General features: G+C 40.7%; 1 protein-coding gene across 1 annotated transcript in view; it reads right to left on the reverse strand.

Moving 5' to 3' along the window:
- Positions 1 to 1,035: 1,035 nt before the first annotated feature.
- Positions 1,036 to 22,761, reverse strand: part of CCDC146 (coiled-coil domain containing 146) — a gene marked incomplete at both ends in the record, with an annotated part of 114,874 nt that continues 93,148 nt past the window's right edge. The window contains 10 exons of the mRNA XM_079711100.1: positions 1,036 to 1,236; positions 2,589 to 2,837; positions 6,023 to 6,160; positions 6,695 to 6,823; positions 10,900 to 11,128; positions 12,696 to 12,920; positions 14,162 to 14,326; positions 14,421 to 14,509; positions 17,248 to 17,418; positions 18,060 to 18,155. Of these exons, the coding sequence (XP_079567226.1) occupies positions 1,036 to 1,236; positions 2,589 to 2,837; positions 6,023 to 6,160; positions 6,695 to 6,823; positions 10,900 to 11,128; positions 12,696 to 12,920; positions 14,162 to 14,326; positions 14,421 to 14,509; positions 17,248 to 17,418; positions 18,060 to 18,155 (1,692 nt within the window). The remainder of the gene's footprint in view (positions 1,237 to 2,588; positions 2,838 to 6,022; positions 6,161 to 6,694; positions 6,824 to 10,899; positions 11,129 to 12,695; positions 12,921 to 14,161; positions 14,327 to 14,420; positions 14,510 to 17,247; positions 17,419 to 18,059; positions 18,156 to 22,761) is intronic.

Below are 22,761 nucleotides of genomic sequence, written 5' to 3' on the forward strand. Positions count from 1 at the left end.
GTATTTCTTTGCATTAAGCACACAGCTTATACAGCGTTACTTGTTATAGGCTCTCTCAAGGAATTGCTTTTTAATGACTTCACAAAGCAGTCAGGTTAGATTCAGGACTCCTAGACTGAGAATGAGATTCAATTTCTCTCCATTCTTTCAGGGTGGGGGCTTGGAACAGATTTTGTTTGATTTAGCAAAATAAATGAATGTGATATTTCTCACTCCCAGAGTCGTGAAATGAAATTCATAACTGATAACAATATGAAATAACAATAGTTTGAGCATGTTAATGAATGTAAAATCACCAGTTTCAAATCTACTTTTATATTTTTATGTGAGAAAGTAAACAGAATTAGCAAAATATACTTGGGTGAAATACAATAATATTAGAGTAATGAAATCAGTGGAACTGGCCTCATTTTCTCTTTCACATGCAAAATTATAAATATCTTCATTGAAATTTTGAAAAATCTGGTATCAGAACAAAGTAATCACAAGTGTATTTGCATATAACATTGTGGAAAATCTAGATTTATAAGAAAGATAAATTAGGGCATAGTTGTTTTTGCCCAAAAGGATTCTTTATTTGTAAAAAGAATCACTATAACATCACTTTAAAAAAGACAAGCTTCCCTACTGCTTTTCACTCGGTTTAGACTTACTGACATCAACTTGCAATGCAACTATTTATTTAACAAAGTGAGTTATGCCCCTGCAGTACTTGGGCTATTTTTCTTTTCAACCATTCTTTCTTTTTCTTAAAAGTGAGTATATTGAACAGGATCTGCTTTTCTTTCTTTAATAAACAAAGACCACTCTGCCAATTTCTGTACTTCGCTGAAAAGGTATTTATTTTTATTGCATTTTTTATAGCACCCAGTCTACTATATATTTCTGAAATGTAATCAAGAGATAAAGTGAAAAAAAGAAAGAAATTGGTGAGTGTGATAGGAAGGAGAGCTATTACACTGACGTTTTCTAGCTGTGGATGTGAAGAAGCCTGGTTGAAGTTCCTCCTTGAGAAGCCTGGGTTGGTTCACATGTTCAGATTTCAATTGGCTTTATAACAGGTTTCTTTATGTGCCTCATATTGGCCCCAGGTTCACTGGGCTTAAAAGGAGCCAAAGCGCCGTACGGTTTTGGCAGAGGAAGAGTGGACTCTGCCTCTGGGATGTAGGCGTTTGGGCGGTGATCCGCAGTTTTGTAAACACCATTGGGCAGCTGGCGATTTTCTGCTTCCAAGATCTGCAAAGAATGATTTATCCTTTTTAGTTTTTGAAAACTCAGGTAAAGTCGCTTTGTCCTCAGGGCCCATCAGACACAGCTGGGTCTAAGCAGCCTTCGGCTATGCTTGCTGGCCGATGTTCCCCAAAGGGACAAGAGGGTTGTGAGGGTGCGTCACCAAACACGCACACCTGCACACACATTTCATCTCATTGGAATGACCCATGTTGCTCAAGCATCTCTCTACTCCTGGGGTTTAGGGTTTACCGTAAACTGGTTGGTGGGACCTAAATTTGCTACGTTCCAAACTCAGTATCTTTCATTAAACACTACTTATTTCCATGTGTGTGACAAAGGCAGGATAATCTATTTCCTTTGGTAGGTCACTGGTGAGCAAATGGTACAAAGGAGGAGATAAGGAGTAAAGTAGAACCAGTGGAGAGAAGTGGTCAGCAGCTTGCTTTGAGCCTCAAGATTCTGCCTGTGTTTCTGGAAAACAGAGGAATCTCTTATAGCATTAAAAAGAATTTGAAAAAATGGAGACAGGTAAATGACAGCTGGGACACCACAGGTAAAGTCTGAATGCCCTCAAGAATATAATCCCGGGCAGCATGCGAATGACAAATCAGACCCTGTTTTCAGGAGTTCATAGTATGTGTTTGGAATGCACCTTTTTCTTGGGTTAGGGAGGGAATAGTGATCTTCTGGGGATGTCTGCTCTGTAGTCTGAGAGTGAGTTATAGGTCCCCAGGATGTAGTCTCCTCAGAAAGAGATGCCTAATTCCACTCTAAGATTATTGAAAGGTCATGGGAGTAGGAATAAGAACTGAGCCCCCAGTGTGTAGGTGGTCAGTGATAGACTTAGGTCTTTGGTGGGAGAAGGGTGGTACTGAAGCCTAATCGTAGCTTCTGCACCAGGTGCAGAGTCTTCAGAAGCCTGTGACAACCATAATATGCTTGAGGCCTCACAATATGCTGTGGTGGCCACAGCAGATGGACATTGAAGAGTGAGGTATGGTCTGAGCCAGGGTGCAAAGACAGAGATTAGAGACCTAGGATAAAACCAATGCCAGCCTGGTCATTGCCATGCCAATGGGAGGTCCTGGTCTTCACCATACCAGCCCACGATAGGACACTGTGGGTTGGGGCTTGATTCCCGCCAGTGTTCTCCAGGGAATATTCTGACCCTTTGGACTGTTGTACTTTGCTTGCCTACATAATATCTTAAAAAAGCAAAACTTATTTCTAATGACTTGCTGGGCCTATGTGTGTGGTAGAGTAGAACCCTTTCATATATTTTGGGAGGATTGACAACCCCTGAAGCAGCCCTTCCCGGCACATTTTACAAATGCAACGTAGAAGCCATAGCTTACCCGAGACTTTTCAGCAATGGCCAAGGCATACATTTCTTCATCTCGAAGTACTTTCAACCATTCTCTCTCAATCTCTTTATTGAGGGGCAGACCCTTTTCCATCCTGGAATTGCAAGTGAGGATGAAGTCTTCTTTCTCCTTGACTTCCTTTTGGAGTTCAGTGGTCATAGCTTGTTTCATGGACAGCTCAGCAACAAGAGCCATCATTTTTTCAGTCGCATCTTTGATCTTTTTCTGGTAGCCATTCATCTAGAATTAAAAAGCCCAAGGCTTAGCCTATGTATACATTCCATGAAGACGTGAAGAAAATGGCAGGCTTCGGGCTGTCTCTGATGGTGGGCATTCTTGCCTGAAGGAAGGAAAGTTTAAGTGGGAATTCACAGAGAATAAGAACTGGAGGAGACCTCAGAGATTCAGCCCAACACCCTGGCTGTGACATAGGACGAGGAGGAGGGAGAAGAAAGAGATCTGTTCATCTAGTTACTGGATTTCCAGGTGGGTAGTATTGAGGGGAATAGTTTGGTGTCTTGTTTTTAAGAGGGGATAGGACAAGGGAAAGGGTATTCTTGATGTCTAGTTCTGGCCACTAAGTTTGCCACTTATGCAGGGGGGAAAATCTGGTAGAACAGAATTGTATTAGTTATTAATACACTTGCTTAAATAAGATAATCAGCATCCTTGATGATTTTTAATGGAAACTATCACACTTCAGTGTGTTTGTATTATTGATCATAATTCCCAGGATGCATCATTATGAGGTCATAAGCAAGCATGAGCTGAACTGGACAGTCTGGCCAGTAATTTGAAATGAAATGTTCCTAGTTGTGTGTGTGTGTGTATTTGTGTGCTTACCTTTTCATATAAGCTATTTATTATCAAAGAATTAAAAGATAACTAGGTGGGAAAATTGATTTTAAAAGACAGAAAAGAAGTAAAATTGGAATTGGTGGTTCCTGTAAGCTTTCTGGCCCACAGCACGGCCTCTCAGTGTGGCCGAAGGCTGGTGAGGCAGTAAGAGGTGACTCCCGCTACCCACCAACCCTCAGTGTCACATTACCCTGCCTTATTACTTCTTCATATTCTTTCACTACTGACATTATAATATAAGTGTATTTGGCTATTTGGTTATAGCCTATCATCCTACAAGAACGTACTCTTCATGGGGACAAGGGCTGTTTGTTTTATTCATGAGGTTCCCACTGCTTAGAATATAGGAGGCAAAATTAAAATTGGATGTTTGTTGAATGAAGGAATGAATAAATTCTTAGTCTCTTTTAATTGTTCGTTCCTTTGAACCAAGGTAAATTGAGACACGAATATGAGCATCCAAAAACTACACCCTACCTCAAAATACTTTCTTCTCTTAATAGAGTATATACTGGTCTGTGGGTACATTTGCTTATAGAAACGTTGCTGCCGGTGATTTACATGCCTCTGAAAATATAGTGACCAATTATTATGTGAAAACTTTGTCTCTTTAAGGGAATAGGGAGTATACATTTCTATAACTTCTATACTGCATTAGTTTTCAGGAAGCATAATTTGAATAAAAATGACAGGCATTCAGAGCTTCAATGATGAGTCATCATCTCTCTTTTAAATTTTATTAATTAGTTATTGCACACTTGAGTGTGTGTGTAACTAACAAACCTCCCTTCTCCATAAATCAAAGAAAAAAAAAAAAAGGATGGTATTATTCTGGGTTCTCTGAGTCTTTGCTGAGACTTCCCATTTTCTGTTCATTTGGGAAACTTGTAAGAGGAGCCATAAGCTCTCTAAGAGAGATGACAGATGAGATGTGCAACCTTGTTGAACACCCACAAGGGCCAGGCCACTTCTGCTTGACTATGTGATGCTTGCCACCACTTTAGCTGATATCACACCCGTTTCACAGATAAGGAAACTGAGTTTTAAGACCATTTATGTATCTTTCTCAACGTCACTTGGTAGTGTTGGTAAGTCACAGATCTGGGATCTGAATGTCTTTCTGTCTTCCAGCTCTGCCTACTCTGAGGAGATTATTTTAAATGGAGGAGGAAGAAAGCCAGGTAGCATGGAAAGTGGGGAACGGAAAGGGAGATAAATCATGAGGACAGGACTCAGTAATGCTGGAAACTTCCTGGTCATGTGGACGGTCTCGGCAGCTCCCATTTGTGTTTCTCTGGCTTAACGGTTGACTCCTGGAGGGACTCTGCCATCAGCTTTGACAAGCAGGCCTCAGCAAAAACCAACTTCCCCCAAAGAAAGGGAAATTCATTTTGCAAAATAAAGGAAGGCAACATTTAAAGAAACTTCGGACATGCTAATTCAGGCAACGTTCATGAGCCTAAAGAAGTCTTAACATTTCTTATTTTATGAGGTAAATTGAGATTTGCACAAGTGCTGTTGGCCTCATCAGTCTATTAGTGGAAGTGTAAAGCCAAATCAAAATGGCCAAGAAGCCTTGAGACTTGCAGTAGTTTCGTGTGCCAGAACTGTTTCTAAAACAGGACCGTTAACTTATTCAACAAACGTTTTTCTAGAGTTTAGCACATGCAAGGCATTGGGGAAACTAAGAATAAGGGACAGTCACTGCCCCCAGGAGCCCACAGTGGGTGACACCATTGTTCATGGCGTCTTCTGAACTGTCTCCCTCACACTACATGGTGTGGACAGTGTGTCCCTTTCCCTTTTGCACTCAGCAGCTCCAGTGACTGTTGCTGACTGACTAAAAACCCTGGACTGTCACAGAGGGATGCTCCAAGGGGCCGGGGGGCCAAGCAGGCAGCAGACCCTCTGATGCCTGATGGTGCAAAGTCCTGCTGCGTCCGAATCACCAGCCTCCCTCCTGCTGGCTGCTCCTCTTGCTATAGCTTCTAGCAGTCCCTGCCTGACCCTGTAGCTTTGGATCAGAAGCCCTGGTATTTTAAGCTTATGGAATTAGGAAGCCCCACGTTACTGGCCTTTCCTCACTAGTGAGGCTTGGGTGGGGGCTCCACCCCAGGGAGTTGTGTGACTGCTGTTCTCTTTAATGGTCCCCTTCCATTGCTGGCTTCTGGCTACTTCTGGATTCAGGCAGCTCCCATGCAGACCGCTGGATAAATGAGTCCCTCCCTTCACAAGGACCTAGAAAGGACTTAACATGGCACATGAAATACGAAGATAACGACTGTCATATTTGAGTAGGTGCCCTATTAAGTGAAACTTGTATACTGTCATTGAAAGGTTTAGGATTTCCCACTATAATGAGAATTCATTCAGGGAACAAGACTGAAACTTAACCTTGGACAAGTCTCTAAGAGTCATCTTTACATTTTAAATTTCAATTCTTTGTCTTTATCTATTCATAAAGCCTAATCTCTCCGGGGCTTTCCCCAATAAATGAAGCAGTCTGTGGAAAATGGAAGGTGATAGAGGAGGAAAGGCAGAAGAGAGGGGGCGGGGGCTGGGCAGACCTTCTTGGCTAAGAGCAGTGTGTCCTGCTTGCAGGCCTGCATTTTGCTGCAGAGCCTGTCCGTGAGCCGGGAGACCTGTTCATAGATGAAATCCTTCTCCAGCAACTTCTCCTCCTTCTTGGCCAGCTGTAGTTTGAGCTACGGTCGAAAAGAATTTCAATAGGAAAAACAAGTCATGCAAGTCAAAATCTTTCCTAATTAGAGCACTGTTTTCCCCCCTTAATGAAGGGGGACTTCATTAATGAACATTAATGACTTAATGAACTGGACGAAGTCAAGACTTCCCCGCACCCCCTGACCCCCCGCCCCCGAGAGCTGTGGCACTTCTTCCTCCCCATGGCAAAGAATGGCCCTCTCAGCTCCTTCTAGCTTCCACGTTGCCATTCCTCTGATAGGCTCCCATCAGGAAGACAAATTAATCCATTCAAGATGCCAAAATTGCTCCTATGGGCTGTGAGACAGAGATGGGCATTTTGAAAGTACTCAAGTTGTAACTTTGTTGGCAAGCATCTAAAGTCAAGCTTAGGTTTCGTTACTAGATTGCAATGAAAGGACTATATCAGTGACTAGAATAGTGAGGGATGAATCCTCATAACATGAAACTGTACCACAGATATCTGTGGCACTGATCAACAGGGGCTAATAGATGCTATTTTAAGAAAGGACATTTACCGCATCCATTTTTTTCATCATTTCTTCTTTGGTCATATCTTTCCCTGGAAGGAAGCGTGTTCTGTTCTCACCCTCAGGATTTATAAACTGTTTCTCCAGGTCTTTTATTCTGTCTGTGCACTGTGAAAACTATTAAACAAGAAAGAAACAGTAACTTTGCTCAGTAAATCTTAAAGTCACATAGCCCAAGGTCTTTAAGGTCTTTCCAGGCAAAGGTGGAAGGGAATTCTTAACACCCCATCAGCTGGGACTTGTGGTTAAGCAATGTTTCTACTCATGTGTGGTACAGTGAGGAAGATGCCTGTTAACTGACTCTGCAAAGCAAGGCAGTGACTTCTGGGTCATCAAAAAAAAAGCTGACTTTACAACCAGTCCTTTTTTTTTTTTTGCGGTACGCGGGCCTCTCACTGTTGTGGCCTCTCCCGTTGCGGAGCACAGGCTCTGGACGCGCAGGCTTAGCGGCCATGGCTCACGGGCCCAGCCGCTCCGCGGCATGTGGGATCTTCCCAGACCGGGGCACGAACCCGTTTCCTCTGCATCGGCAGGCGGACTCTCAACCACTGCACCACCAGGGAAGCCCCAACCAGTCCTTTTATTGCTTCCCATTTTGTGTTATACTCCCGGGATGCTGTGTGGTTGCAGAGCTCCAACTATACAAATTTGACCTCTTTATTGCATGTTGTTACAGGGGTCAAGGCAGACAGCACAGCATACAGGGCACACAACATACTAGACTCCCGTTTAAAACCCTTTGCTGGCAATAGGCTTAATGGCTTCCCAAAGAAAAGTAAAATTCTTAATTACTAGGTCAACACAGTGTACAGTCTGTGAGGAATAGCCTGAACTATTTGTATCTTTTTTGGTAAACACCCAATGTAATGTTTTATATATTCAACTATATTTTTTGACTCAATGAGACTTTGGAGGTGGATGAAGAAATACAGAAATTCTCAAGCAGGAGTGGCAGCCACACTTAGCTGTTTTATAGGGAGAGATGTAGAACGCAGTGAAAACCAAGTCATCACTTTTAGCTTTTCTACTGAAAATCTGTATAATTGCAGGCAAATCATTTATCTTCTCTAAACCTTAGTTTCTCCTCAACTATCAAATGGGAAAATAAGTCCCAGACTCATGGGATTGACCCATTAAATGAGATAATATATTTAGAGTACTTTAAAAATTTAAACTTATTCTCCTCCTCCCGACAAAAAGAATTTCAAATGGTGACATGAATATTTTTTTTCTTCCTGTCTCTCCACACTTAATTGCCCTTAATAGGGAGTTAAAGTATCCATGTATGTGTATTTGTTGTATTTGTTATTAACAACATTTAATGTCTCCTTTTGTTAATTAGGGAATTAGATAAGAAAAAATATATGGTGCTTGCTGATCAAAGTGGTGCCTTGATGGATCTTATTTCCCCATGGGCCTTTGAGGCAAAACTGTATCCTTTTTCCATACAAAATAGTGCTCTTGTGTCAGGAAAACAGTTCACATGACTTCCAGGAGCCCTAAAAACAGGCTATTATTACAAGTAAAATATTGCAGGAAAATGTGATTTATGATAATCCTTGGATTATCATATGTCCTTATGATCATCCTTGGACGATTAAAAACTTTCAAGCAACCAAAAAAAAAGCAAACCTTAAGAGAATTCTGAAAATGATACAAAAAAGGGGAAGATTGAAACAAAAACACAAAACACTGTAGCTATAACAAATAACAGGATATGAGAGAGATCTGGCACTACACGGCAAGGTACAAAAACAGCTTGCTTGAAGCTTGAAATTTCACACCGTGTCCTTCAAAGGGCCCATGTGATTAGTGCTGAGTATACAATTAAATAATCAGGTGCAGTCTGAAGACTAATGCAAAACTTTCTATTCCACTGTTCTTAAGCTTAGAACTAACTCTGGTAGAACAGGGAGCTGATGATAACACATAGTCCCTATGCTTCAATTCATATGCAGTCAGAATGAAAAATGCTCACACCAGGCAGGGTGTACTATCATTGAATGCCTAGTATTTTCCTCTTGGGTAAACTGAATTCCTATTTTATACCGGATTACTGGTTTTATAGAATAAATGCTAAGTATACATGTATATATATTTTTTAAGAAGAACTAATTTTACCTATTTTAATCTATTGAAAAGAAGTATTAATTTGCAGTTAACACAAGTAAAATGCTTCCATAGTACAGAGTGCATTTTTTCTGTTGTGGGTCTTACTGGATTTACAGTCCTTTTGTTCTGCTGGGCATGTTGATCATGTAGCATGGGTGAAGATGGCCTTGAAAGTGTGTTCTGGGAAAGACCTGGAGAGAGCTGAATTATTCTGTAAAACGGAGTGAGACAAACGTGGGGTGCCTGGGGCGCAATCTGGACGTTAAGGCTGTGGAGGGGAGATGCGGGGTGAAAGACGGAAAGACAAGCCAGTGAAATGGAACTAGGCTAGGGCGTTGCATGGGGTAGTACACCTGGGGGACTGTTCCCAGTGGTGGCATGGGAAGGCATACTTGTCTGATACGTACTTTGAAGTTCTTTGCATTCCTTTAATGTACCCCCTCACACTGGTGCCCCAATTCTTCAATAAAGTCAGTTCACAGACACAGGCCTGGCATGAATGGTCTCGTGCAGGTGTAGGCGGAAGTTGGAACCAGTCCCGAGTCTGCACTGAAGTGGCACAGAAGTGGCCCAGGCACTGTGTGTCAAGATGACGAGCAGATCCCCCAAAGGAACCACTAATTGGAAGCAGGAGTCAGAGCTGCAGGAATCCTGGGGAGGCTTTGTGGGAGACCTGGGGGAGGCCTGGAGGATGTTCCAGCCAATCCATCTAATTCAGGGCTACACTTATTGAAGAAGTGAATGGGAAAACATATGGCTAAAGAAACAAACACTGGAATCAAAACCTTACCATATTTGTGCAAAATGAAAGATCCTATCATCTGTATAGCATATTACACGTTGAAATGCCATAAAATATGAAAGTAGAACCATCATTCAGTTCCATAAAGTCCTGTGAATCCCATGACATGATTAAATTAAAAAAAAATGACCCCAAACTGTGTCTATAGCATGAGCTAATGAAAACCATCTACTTGTAAACCTAGAAAACGACCAGAAGGATTTCATCCAGATTTCTGATAATTTTAATAGTGATTATATGTTGGGGATAGAATTGTTTTCTTTAAAATTTTTGTATTTTTTTCAAAACTTCATTAACAGAGTATGTCTTAATTTTATAATCAGAAAAAAATATGAAACCAAACCTGACATTTTATTATTATTTTTAAAATTTTTGGCTGCACCCCGTGGCATGTGGGATCTTAGTTCCCGGACCAGGGATCGAACCCACACCCCTGCATTGAAAGGTGGAGTCTTAACAGCTGGACCACCAGGGAAGTCCCTAAACCTGACATTTTAGAAAACATGTTATAGGTTAAAATGTATTTCTGCTACATTGAGTCAATGGAAAAAAGTTTAGGCCACAAATTGTTTCGTTTAATTTTTTCTTCTGTTTTCATTAAGAAAAAAGCATAATTATTACATGTGAAGAAAATGGCTTTATATTTATGGTTTTATTTATTGCTATTTTATATTTAAATTTTATGACTTTATTCCACTTTAAAAAAGGCCATGTCAGAGGCCAAGTTATTAAATTACAGGGAAACTACAGGGGTTAATAAGGAGTCTAATTATATGTGCTTACCCATTAATAAGAAACAACAATCTTGGTTCTAGAATATCAAAGAGAATCAAAAATAAGAGAGCTAGATGGTCTGCAGGATCTTTCCAGCAAGCATCAAAAACATAATTATGAATAAAAATAAAAACAAACCAAATAAAAAACAATTATGCTGGCCGTAGTGAAAGCCTGGCTTACTGAAGTTTTGAGCTCTGAAGCAGCTGAGTTAGAGCTGAGATTTGGGAAGGTCTAAATTCCAAGAAAGGCAGAAAGTGCTTCATGGGGGAAAGAAAGACAATCTGTAGCTCAGATGCCTGAAGCACAGATTCTACCCTGGAGCAGTGTTCAAAGGCATTTTTAAACAGGACATTTAACTCAAGAGTTCTTGTAGGTACCAGGAGTAGCATGGCTTGATTTACATGTAAGAACTTATATGACCTACAAAGCAATAAAGGAGAAAAAAAAAAAAGAAAAAAGCAGCAAATGTTCCCAGGAAGTGTGTCATCAACACTTCTCCCACCTGAATCTGGAGCACTGCTAAATCAGCATCCAGAGCCCTCTTGAGTGGCAGCAATTTCCGGGTCACGTGAATCTGTCTTTGCTTCTCCGCAATCTTCAGTTTCAGGAATCGGATCTTTTCTTCCAGGACATGTATTTCAATTTCTCCATTTAGCTTCATCTTCTCTTGGATATTTATTTTTTCATAAAAAATACACACTTCCTCTTCCCGCTCTATCAGCTGAACACCACTACGGTCAAATTGAGAGGCACAGGCTAAGAGGATGTTGAGGCCACTGTTTTACTAGTCACTGTGGTTCTCTCTGGATTTGGGTGCAAACTACACATCAACACTGCATGATTCCAGAAGACAATAGATATTCACGGTTGGCTTTCTAGTTAAACTCCACATTTTGAATTTTTCTGGGCATGGGAGAGAGAGGGTTGTGTAGAATCTGGACTCTGAGCTGACCATGTTGTTGGCCGGCCACAGTATCTCTGCAAGTCCCAATGGTCCTCCTGGGGTGGAAAAGAATGTCACTCCCCACGCATGAACAGCATGATCCCAGAGTCTGATTTTCTGCAGACCCTTTTCAGGGGCCAGACCTGCCAGCCGAGGGCTGGCCAGAAGTACCCAGGCAGGGGGCCAGGGAATGCGTTTCTGGCAGCTATTCGGTTCTATCTAACTTGCCAGGACCATTAGGCTCTTGTAAAGTTAAATATTTCTGATGTACATTTCCACATAAACAGGCAAACCCCTGCGATTACAGCCCTTTGTAATCATGCCAGAGGAAAGACCCCTCCTTTGTGAGGAGACTATGGGAAGAAACAAAGTAAGAATTTTCTAATTCCAGCTGCAGAACTGACCAGGGCCTGGGAGCACACTGCCTAAATGCTTTGGTTTGTGCCAGGAGCCAAATAAGAGGACTTTTTTTATTTCCCCAGAGAGAACACCTGCCAGCCCTTTGAAAAAGTGGTGTTGGTCACACCCTGGAGTTCTTCCCCCACACCGTGCGTATCCATTATCCCCGAGTGCATCTTTAATTGCTTCTAGCTCTTTCTCTCTCCTCCCTCAAAACGTGTGCACAGGGGTGTATTTGGCTAATCTTAGCTCTGTATTTTGTTTCATTGGCCATTCACTGGCTCATCTCATGAGCTTCTTTGTTCTCTTGACAACAGAAGCCAGGTGTGATGCTTTACCACCTTTTTGTACTTTCAGGGCCCAGCACTTAACACAGAACACAGCCTTACACAGAACAGCACACAATCAAGGTTTGATGAAAAAAAATCTAATACCTGATGTAATTACTACAGGGCTCTACAATCTCACCTGCCAGATTTCTTAAACACAAGCAACTTGGGAAAACTGTTCAGTAGTAATCAATTAATAATATTATTATAGCTGGGAGAAATAATGCTACTCTTGAGGGTCTTACTTACTTGCTGAGAAAATGAACTGGGTGAATGGCTTAATGAATAAACCTGTCCCCCAAGTGAATACAAGATCCAAAGACTTACTTATGTCAATTATACTGAAATAATTTGTTGGTATCCTGATCCTGAGTGGTAGCCTGGTAAAGGACTTCGATCCTTAAGCGAGCAACTTGCCAAACCCTACTCTTGCCTGTCTTTCTTACAAGGACAGAGTTTCTTATTTTCAGGGAAAGCACACAGCCCCCTCCCCGCCCTGCAAAGGCTGATGAAAACTGAGTGTCAAATGTCCCTCACTATCCCCTGTCAAGTCTAGAGAAAAATGTGCAACATTTCTAAATCGGATCTCTGGGTGCTTTGCTCTCCCATCAGGTTCCTGGTTTTTACCTTTCATTTCGGTGCTGAACGGCTTTTTCGTATTTTTTGCGAAGCTGCACCATCTCCTCTTCAATCATTGTGATCTCGTTGGCAAGTCTGTCAGTGTTATTTAACTGGGCTTCCTTCTTCTCTTTCATTTCCTGAAGTTTTGCTACCATTTTGCACACATCGTTTTGCATGCTTTTTCTGATGGTAATGTTGTTGGCATGCTTCAGCATAGAATTTTTTAGCTTTCTTTAAAAATAATGGGAAAACGGGTACGATTATAATTTCGTTTAGTTTCTTTAAAAACAATAAAGACTTCTGAAACACAAGCAGTACCAAGGTAGCTCTTGATTTAGTGTGTCCTTTGAAATGACAATAGTAGTAACGCTATTCATCACATGATACTCTTCAGGAACTTCTGTAATTTCCCAGGTCTCCGATTTGCCCTTATCTGGATTAGGACATCTTTCCTTTGTGCCCCAAGTGTCTGCTGCCCCGATTTATCAAAGCAAGAGACTCAAGTGATTCATTTACTGCTCTGTCATCCCCAGGAGGCTCTGCTATCTTGAGGGCGGAGGCGGTTATATCTGACAATGTCCACTGGACCTAAGGTAGTGCCTGACTCCATATAGCATCACAATAAATGCTGAATGAATGCATGGCCTCTATAAATGATATTTTACTTTCATGTAGGTTGAGAAACTGATTAGGATGTTAGATTGGCCTTTTCATACCAATCCCCTCATACCTCTACTCCCACCCAACCCCCCTCCACTACCCCACACACACGAGCCCGTTTTGTAATATCTTTATAAAAGGAAACTGGGCAGTAGTGGCCACCAGAAAAAGTTCAGGTTGTATAGACTCTGTGGGTCAGGGACTAAATACAGGTGAAAGAGTCTACCAGATCTTGGCACACAGTAAATAATAAAGTTTAAAAAACAACCATTGGATTAATTCATTTAATAACAAAAAGTCCTATATAAAGGACTATTTCTATGGGTTAAAATAGTGAGCCCAGAGAGCTAGCATAGCTTGCCCAAGATCACACAGCTAATAAGTGGCAGGGCTGGGATTTGGGTCTAGAAAGCCCCCTCTCTTAACCACTCCGCCATACTGCCTCACATAAGCTCATTAGATGCTTCACACCTACAATCATGGGATGCTGGTTTATAAATATTTGATTGTCTTCTAACATTAAATGCAAACTGTCAGATTTGTGCTTTTATTCGTAAATGAGTAAATGAAAATGAAGTGAGCATAGTTACAGAGTATAGTTTTCCATCCACTTAAATATGGCTCCCAAACAGAAGCATAAGGAATCACACTCAGATGCTTACCTTGTCAGCTGTAAAGCGGGGTGTGTGAGCAAGGGCTTTTCTAGTTTTGTAAAAGACTTATTTTCTATTTCCTCATCCCCCAGGGTATTTTATCGCTTAATGACTCGGAAGAGAAACTTTTGAAAGGACGGTAGTTATTATAACACTTACCTTTCTTGAGTAACTGCACTATTTCTTAAAATTTCCAGTTCATTTAATGACATTTTATGCCTTTCTTTTATTTCATTGACTTTCTGGTGAGCTTTGTGAAGTAAGTTAATAGATTTGTTTCTTTCATTTCGAATAGTGTCATACAGTTTAGCAAACTCTCTGAGTCTGTGAAAATACAAGTGTTTTTGAAATTTGTGAAATAAATAGGTTCTTTTCTTTTCCCCAGCCAACTAGATAAGTTCTCATGTAATTCTTTTACCTCCGATGAACTTCTTGTGTTCTCTTCCTGTGTATCCGGATTTCAAGATCCTTTGCTTTGATCTCCCTAACAATGTTGGTATATTTTTGCTGAAATATAGAAATTAATAGTGAGATTTTAAAAACAGTCTACCACCAACAGCATACGGATACCCCCAGCCTCAAGCCGTCTCATTACTGTCCATTAAGGACGAGTCTATCTTCCTCAGCTGGGTCGCGCAGATCGGGGGGAAGAGGGAAGGGGGAGGGGGATGACGACTGCCTGGCCAGCTGAACTGAATCACATTGGCTAGGACAGAGGTTAATTAAAGGAGAGGACGATGGGGAGAGGAGGAAAAGAAAGGAGACTGCCCAGGTTGGTTTGAGGAAAAGTTCCGGAAGCTTTTTTTTTTTTTTTTTTTTGCAGTACGCGGGCCTCTCACTGTTGTAGCCTCTTCCGCTGCGGAGCACAGGCTCTGGACGCGCAGGCTCAGCGGCCATGGCTCAGGCGCCCAGCCGCTCCGCGGCATGTGGGATCTTCGCGGACCGGGGCACGAACCCGTGTCCCCTGAATCGGCAGGCGGACTCTCAACCACTGCGCCACCAGGGAAGCCCCTCGGGAAACTTTTGAAGAGCAGAGGAATGGTTGTGGACAGCACAGCCGGGCTGGGTGAGTGAGGAATTTGTGGAAGATAGATGAGAGAAGGGGACTTGGAGTCAGTTTTGATAAATGTTACGAGTTGAAGGCTCCGTGATATTTTGTGAGACTGAAGCCATGCTTTTAAAGCGCTTTTCCGTTTTTTTGTACGGTGGGTGTGTTTTCCTACACAGTGCAGCGCCATGCTGAGACCAGCCCCATAGGGAGCTGAAAAACAGATTACACGTGAATATTTTTAAAGACGGCAGGTATATTTCCAAAGTGCTCAATATATACCAAATGTTAAATGCGCTAGTTAACGTTCTTCAGGTACAAAGATGCTGGGTCCTTTATCTAGGGTGAGAAACGTATTCAAAGAAGTACAGTATTTTGCTAGTAGGAACCGGAGGAAATGGTTTCTGCTGGCCTTAAGGACCGCGAGAGCAAAACCCATATGGTTATTCAAAAGAAACTAGGCATCAGAGCCAAGATTGACATGTAGCAATTTTATGTTGTTCTCAGTGAGAATGGGAGTCAGGAAGAAACTAATATTATTTAAGTAACTGCGTGTATGAAGAATTAAAGAGATAAAAAATGTAGTGTCATCCACTCCGTCTTGGAGGTAGTGGTAACATTGACTTTTCTTTTCCCTTCACCTTTTTTTTTTTTTTTTTTTTTTTGCGGTACGCGGGCCTCTCACTGCTGTGGCCTCTCCCGTTGCGGAGCACAGGCTCTGGACGCGCAGGCTCAGGACGCGCAAGCTCCAGACGCGCAGGCTCAGCGGCCATGGCTCACGGGCCCAGCCGCTCCGCGGCATGTGGGATCTTCCTGGACCGGGGCACGAACCCGTGTCCCCTGCATCGGCAGGCGGATTCTCAACCACTGCGCCACCAGGGAAGCCCACACATGTATCAGTTTTTGAGGTTAATTAAAAAATTGTCTAGTTCATAAAACAGATCCATGTTCCTCGTAATCAGTATCCCTGTGTCCTCTCCTCTCCTCGTTTTGCTCCTGTTCCTTCTCCCCTCCGCTAGCCTGTTTCCTCAGGCAGCCTTCTTTCCCCCATTCCTCCCTGCCCACTGCCTTTTCTTTCTTTACTGAAACGCAACTACCCCATGAACTCTTCTGGGCTTTGCCTCAGCTTCTGGGGGCAGGGTCCACACTGCTCAATAGGGATCAAGTGACCTTCCCCACCTGACCTTTCCTGCTCTCTGGTCTCACTATTTGACACCCTTTTCCCCATCTTCCCATGCTCCAGCCATGCTAAACTTCTTTTAGTTTCTCTCTCTCAAATGTTTTGGGTGCGTGAGTGGGAAATAAACAGTTAGAGGGCAATTTGAATAGTTTGCTGTGGGTTGTGTGACGTAGATCTTCACCCCAGTTTTCTCTCATCTGTACCTAACCTCATGGCTCACGAATGCTTTGATGTGAGTTCTTTCTGGAAAACAAGAAGAAATGCTACCCTGTGTGAATGCTTGCTCAGAATTAGACAAAGCTGCACTCAGAAACAGCCAACATCTGGGTCACATGGTTAATTCAGGTATTCTATTTTAGTAACATGTCATATCGTATTCATTTTTAACGGGGGACTTCTGGACACAATCCTTATGTGGAATAAATGATTCTAATTTTAGAGTTTTAGCTAGCATGATAGGAGGGTTGTTTTTGCTGTTGGTTTCCTTGTTGGCTTTGTTTGGGGATGTTGCACTGGGTCAGCTCTCGTACTTTGTCAGGAGCCCAGGAAAGTCATGGGGTGAAGCAGTTACTAAGGGTAATTGTCCTAGGATTGGTTTAAATGATGCTGGCTTGATGAACTTGGGAAGGAGAGTAGTCTAATGCTGTGGCTTCTGAGTTGTTCTGGGCAAATCACAATGGACTGTGAGATGGTGGTGAATCACAGACACCTGCGCCTGTGCGCCTGTCAGCCGTGTTCCCTGAAGGCACCCACCTTATTCTTACTGAAATTGTCATCTGTTCAAATCCTCTGCTTGTTGTCATTGACCTAGTTCTTTTCCCCTCTAGATTGTTAGCTGTTGCCAGTTGAATCCTTGGAATATTTTTCAGTGCATGATTGAGTTTTGTTTAGGGAAGCTGTATAGTCACTGAACTTGAAGGAGACTTAAAATCATAGTTTTCTGATGAACATTGTATTAAAAGGAGGCTACCCTGGACTCCTGTGGTAATTAGTGGATGGTTACAAAAATACAGTTACCTGAGCTTTCAGGAAATCCTTGAATTTTTGCTCTTTCTCGTCAATTTTGATTTGAGTCATACGGACAAGTTTGAATACCAGCTCTCGCATGTTTTCTTGCTCCTTTAAAAGCTTGTTTTCTTCAGCAAGTTGCTGTTCTACTAACTTAGACTCAGCTTCTGATAGGATTTTCTTTTGAAAAAACACAAATATTATAATGCATTTATTTGAAAGAATACACTAAGGCCAGTATCTCAGACTACTATTTAAATTTTCTATGTAGAGTTTATTTTGTTAAAACACAAAAAGTAACTCTGCTGCTTTAGCACCAAGTATTTTCTTTATCTTATAAAAGAATGTGCAAACATGATAACATGTTTAAAGCAGAACTTTTTCTTATTCAGACTGTATTTTCAAGTAATTTTTTGAAGAGAAATAAAAGCATGTTTTTTTTGGTTTATTTGTTTATTTATTTATTTATTAAAAGCATGTTTTAAAACACTTTGACAGTGGCTTGAATAAGCAAAATTTGAAATTAGACGTGACTGAAATAAAACACTTATTGTTCATTTTTAACCAGTAGGCTTTTTACTTTACAATCTCATGAATCTGTATCATTTTTGCTGGTTAAAACACATTCTTTTTTTTTTTTTTTCCCAAATTTTAATATGGGTTTGGAGTGGACTTTGAGATAAAGAAACAGACCCACATTAAGTAGGATCATATTCTCTTTGATAACTCTCCTATTAATGAGGTTTCATGGAACAGTGTTAAAAACACAAGTTTGCTTTAATCACTCTTAGATAGAAGCTTAAGTGAAAGTTGATATTAACCTGCTGGGTCAAATTCCTCTTAGCCACTTCAACTTCCTTATGGAGCTCTCGCCTTCTCTCAATTAATGTAGAATCATCTTTAGGGATAGCTTCAATCTGGAAATCAGAGTTTAAAATAGGTATTTATACCTACTGAAAGAAATCTTCAGTGTCATGTAGTCAACCCTGTCACGACCTTTTGCAAATGATAGGGGAAATTGTGATTCTTACTCTTAAAGGAATTGCCTATTATGCTGAATATTCTTTATAAAGTCATGGTAAACTAACATATGAGGACTTGTCAAAAATCTATAATTCACCAGCTTCAAATATTCTATTTCTCATTCATTTGGAAATAAGAAGGTCTTACTACTAACAGTTGCTGACATTTATAGAGTACGACTATGTGTTAGGCAAAGTTCTAAGTGCTTATATGTATGGTCTTATTTAATCTTCACATAACCCCATGAGGTAGGTTATATTATCTCCAATTGTACAGATGAGGAGAATGAGGAACAAAGACATTTAAGCACCTTGCCTCAGTGACGTATGTGCAAACCCAGGCAGTTAGATCCCATGGTCCTAACACTGTATTTTAATGCCTCTCTAACTCATGACTCAGCACTTTGGAAACATGCATATTCAAATGATATTTATTAGACTCATAAAATCTGAATTCATTTATGAAACACTATAGATTTCAAATTAGGAACTATTAACAGAATAGTTGGAACTATTAATAACAGAATAGTTGGCTACTCTTATGTAGTAGTTTGAGGACCTGGAAAGTTCTTACACAAAAGAAAAACCTCTTAACTTTTTTGTTGATACTTGAAACTCCACCATTGTATTTCAGTTGTACTGGCTTGTGCTTTTGTCCTCTGTTGAAGTACTTTGAAGAGAGGGCAACATCTTATTCTATCAGTCTTTGCTGTCTTATTAGGAATGAGCTTATTAGATTCTTTATGATGGAGAAGAGAGCAGAGAGAAAGAGGACACGCAGCAACTGATGGGGAAGGAGTACCATCCAAGGATACAGGAAGGGTTATCTTGGGGTGCTGAGTGCATACTTGACTCAGAGCAGACTTAGAGTTGGATCCTCACACCGAAAGCAATCTGATGTGGTTCATTTCCTACTGTGACAGCACACACTTCTAGGCACCAGGATTGAATATTGACTAAAATTTGTCCCAGGAAGGGAAGATCATACTCTTTAGTGATTTAAAGGTCACTAAACAGGATCCCTCTGAAGTTTACGCTACTCTTTTAAAGTAGCTGAAGTGTGTCTTTGGATGCCCCACAATCACGAACCTGTGCGTCGTCAGTAGCATCTTTTGTACCCACAGATGCCCAACGACATCCTGCTTTCCATGGCCTCTCCTAGCATGGAGAGCTAGCTGCTGAGAAGCACGCACTGGACTTAGGAAGATGAGACATGGTCTTGTGAAATCCATGTAACAATATATAGAACTTGTGATTTTGATGAGCAGATAATTGCTACAGCAGGTCAGAAAATGGAGAGCTCAACGTAGAATTGAATAATCAGGAAAGATTTCATGGAAAAGTTAAGAAGCCAGCGAGGAAGACTTTGATTTCTCCTTCTGGAAAGTAGAGTTAATTCTTCCTGGACAGATTGGAGTCCAGCAAGCATCTTGGTGTCTGTCTATTTCTCTGCCACTGGTGTCCAGGAGTGGGCTGCTCCAAGTGATTTGCTCCCAAGTGTAGGCAAATCTATACATGTATACTAATGGGGACTAGAGAAGCGTATAAGCTTTCTACAGAAGATATGATGAGAGCACACTCATCAACTACTCTGTCAAGTAAAGGCTCCTGACAAATTTTCCTGGATTCAGGTCTCAGACATTCAGGTTTTTTCCAGTGTTTCGAATTACAAACAGTACTGCAATGAATGATACTAATTTTTGAACTCTGGCTAACTGCTTCTCTGACACATTTCTCAACTCTCCACAAACCCACCCCTCTGGTTTCAGGATGGAATTAAGTATGCTTGGTTTGTGGAAGAGGTAACAAGGTAAACCATGGGTAGCAGAGCCTGCTGGCTGCCTAGCCAATATCTACCCTCCACTTTGACCTTACTAACAGAACCCCAAGTTTGTTCAGAGCTGCAATGTATCAAAAAATCTTCAGACTCCTTTGCAGTTGAGGGTGATGAGATGATCCAGGACAGTCCAATAAAATGTAAGTGGAAATCTCCTGGATAGGGCTCCTGGGAAAGTGACTGTTTTCCTGTTAAAAAGACAGAGTCCTCCAAGTCATCTGCCGTATGCATCTTGCTCTCTGCCCTTCCCCACTTCTGTGTGATTTTATGCCCAAAGGCAGAATGGCCATTTTGTGACCTTGGAGAAAAAAAATATACATGTTAAAGATGACAGAAGAGGGCTTCCCTGGTGACGCAGTGGTTGAGAGTCCGCCTGCCGATGCAGGGGACACAGGTTCGTGTCCCGGTCCGGGAAGATCCCACATGCCGCAGAGCGGCTGGGCCCGTGAGCCATGGCCGCTGAGCCTGCACGTCTGGAGCCTGTGCTCCGCAATGGGAGAGGCCACAACAGTGAGAGGCCCACGTACCGCAAAAAAAAAAAAAATAAAGATGACAGAAGAAAAAGCTAAGAGGCTCCTGGACTTTTCATTATGTGAAACTACCTGGTGTGTGCCTATCTCTGGATTTTTTATTATGTGAATAAAACAACCCTCTGTTTACTTCAGCCACTGTAATTGAGTTTGTTACTTCTTGCAGCCAAATTGTAAACCTAATTGATATATCTTTTGAAAGGAAATCTTTCTAAGGTAATCTGGAAAATGAGCTGGAGTTAGACTGAAGCTTCCACTAATGGGAAAGGGAAAAAAACTGATCAAGTATAAAAGTTCTAATTATGTTCTAATATTGAGGTTCAGTAATTTACCATTGTTTTTGAGCCCCAAACTGCATATATCAGGTTTTGTAAGCTTATTTATTTTAGTTCCTTGTTTTGATTTTTATAGAGTAGCATTTCATATTTAAAAAAAATTAATGTGTGTTCATTGTAACCAAAAATAAATAAATAAAACAGTAAGTAAAGTATGAAATTAAACATCTTCTGCTCCCCACCCCTACTTCAGATGTTACTCACCAGGAGGCAGCATTAATAGATTGGTGTCTGTTCTTCCTGACATTTTTAATATATGAATAACCATCAGTAACTTTCATAAAGTTAAGAAATTAGACATATTCTGTTGTAAACATCCCAATTATGTTATATCAGTGAACCTTTCTTTAAGGCTCTGATGTTTTTCTAAAATATTTGAAATTTTCATGAGGTTTTTGGCTCAGAATTTTGGGAGAGTCTCTACAGTCAAAGGCCTAAGAGAATCAAACAACTGTCCCTAGGGAGAAACAAATTTTGAAGAATAGCCTGAGCCCTTCATGCTTATCTTTTTTTATCTTTTTGTTTTCGGATTGCATGCAAGTTTGAAATGTTCATTCAGGCTGGGAGTGACTGGCCTGATCCACTCCTATTTTCAAGTACTGCCAGCCAGCATAGGACTATGGCTGGGCTAATTATAAGTCATAAGTTCAAAGAGGAAGTTAGTCTCTCCCTGAAACTGAACTAGGACAAAAACATAGACTTTTCTTGAAAGCACTGAAGGAAAAGTATTTTAATATATTTTCATTTCTGTTAGTTCTACATTATATGAGTATTACTTTATGAGCTTAATAGCTAGAAGTATCCTAATATAAATAGCATTTCTTTATTAAAATATGAACAGCTTGTGAGCATTCTACCACAATTTCCTCTTTGTTGAAGAGCCATTCCTGATATATTTGTGTCCAGTCAGATCAGTCTATAGTGGCAAACCTCATTATCAGAAACAGCATCCAGTTAGCTTTACAGTATCCCACTCTTAAATATAAGCAGATAGATAAGGATTACCAAATATTTGAGAAAAGTTTCTAGTAAGAAAGAGAAAAGAACAAACAAGGACACAAAAACAAACAAAAAAACTAGGAAGATGCAATCTGAAGAAAGATGTAATTTGCAGAAAGAAGAAAAAAATAAAAACTATCAACTTTCTCAGTGAGATAAGAGAAGATATGAAGAATAAAGATACTATAAGAAATAACATTAGGAGAAAAAGAGATCATGGAAATTTAAAATATGATAGCAGAATCTAGGATTAAATAGAATGACTGGAAGAAAAAGTTGAGGAAATCTCCCTTGTAGCAAGTCCAAAAAACAAAAGAATGAAAAATAAGAGGAAAAAATGACAAGAATTTTAAAAGACTCTTTTAGAAGGTCCAACATCTTGGTAATAGGGGTCCCAGAAAGAGAACAATAAAGCAAAAGTGGACCACATTGGAGAAATTATTTAAGACAAAGTCTCAGAATTGAAAGACATGAGTTTCCATATACAGAGAGCCCACTAAGTGTCCAGCACGATGGCTAAAAGTAGAAGCCCCACAAGTGGGAACTTCATTGTGAAATTTAAAAATTTTAGAGGCAAGTAAAAAATCCTACAGGTTTCCAGCATGGAAAAAAAAAAAAAAAAAAACTGGTTTAAAACAAAGGATCAAGTATCAGAATTGACACCAAGTTTCTTAGTAGTGACTTTAGATGATAAAAGACAATTGATCAATGCCTTCATTATGAGGAAAAATAATTTCCAATTAAAAATGTCCTATCCACTTAAAGTATTATTTATGAAGCTAGAGTGAGGATAAAATATT

Source organism: Hyperoodon ampullatus (assembly GCF_949752795.1).
Source record: "Hyperoodon ampullatus genome assembly, chromosome: 9".
NCBI lineage: Eukaryota > Metazoa > Chordata > Mammalia > Artiodactyla > Ziphiidae > Hyperoodon > Hyperoodon ampullatus.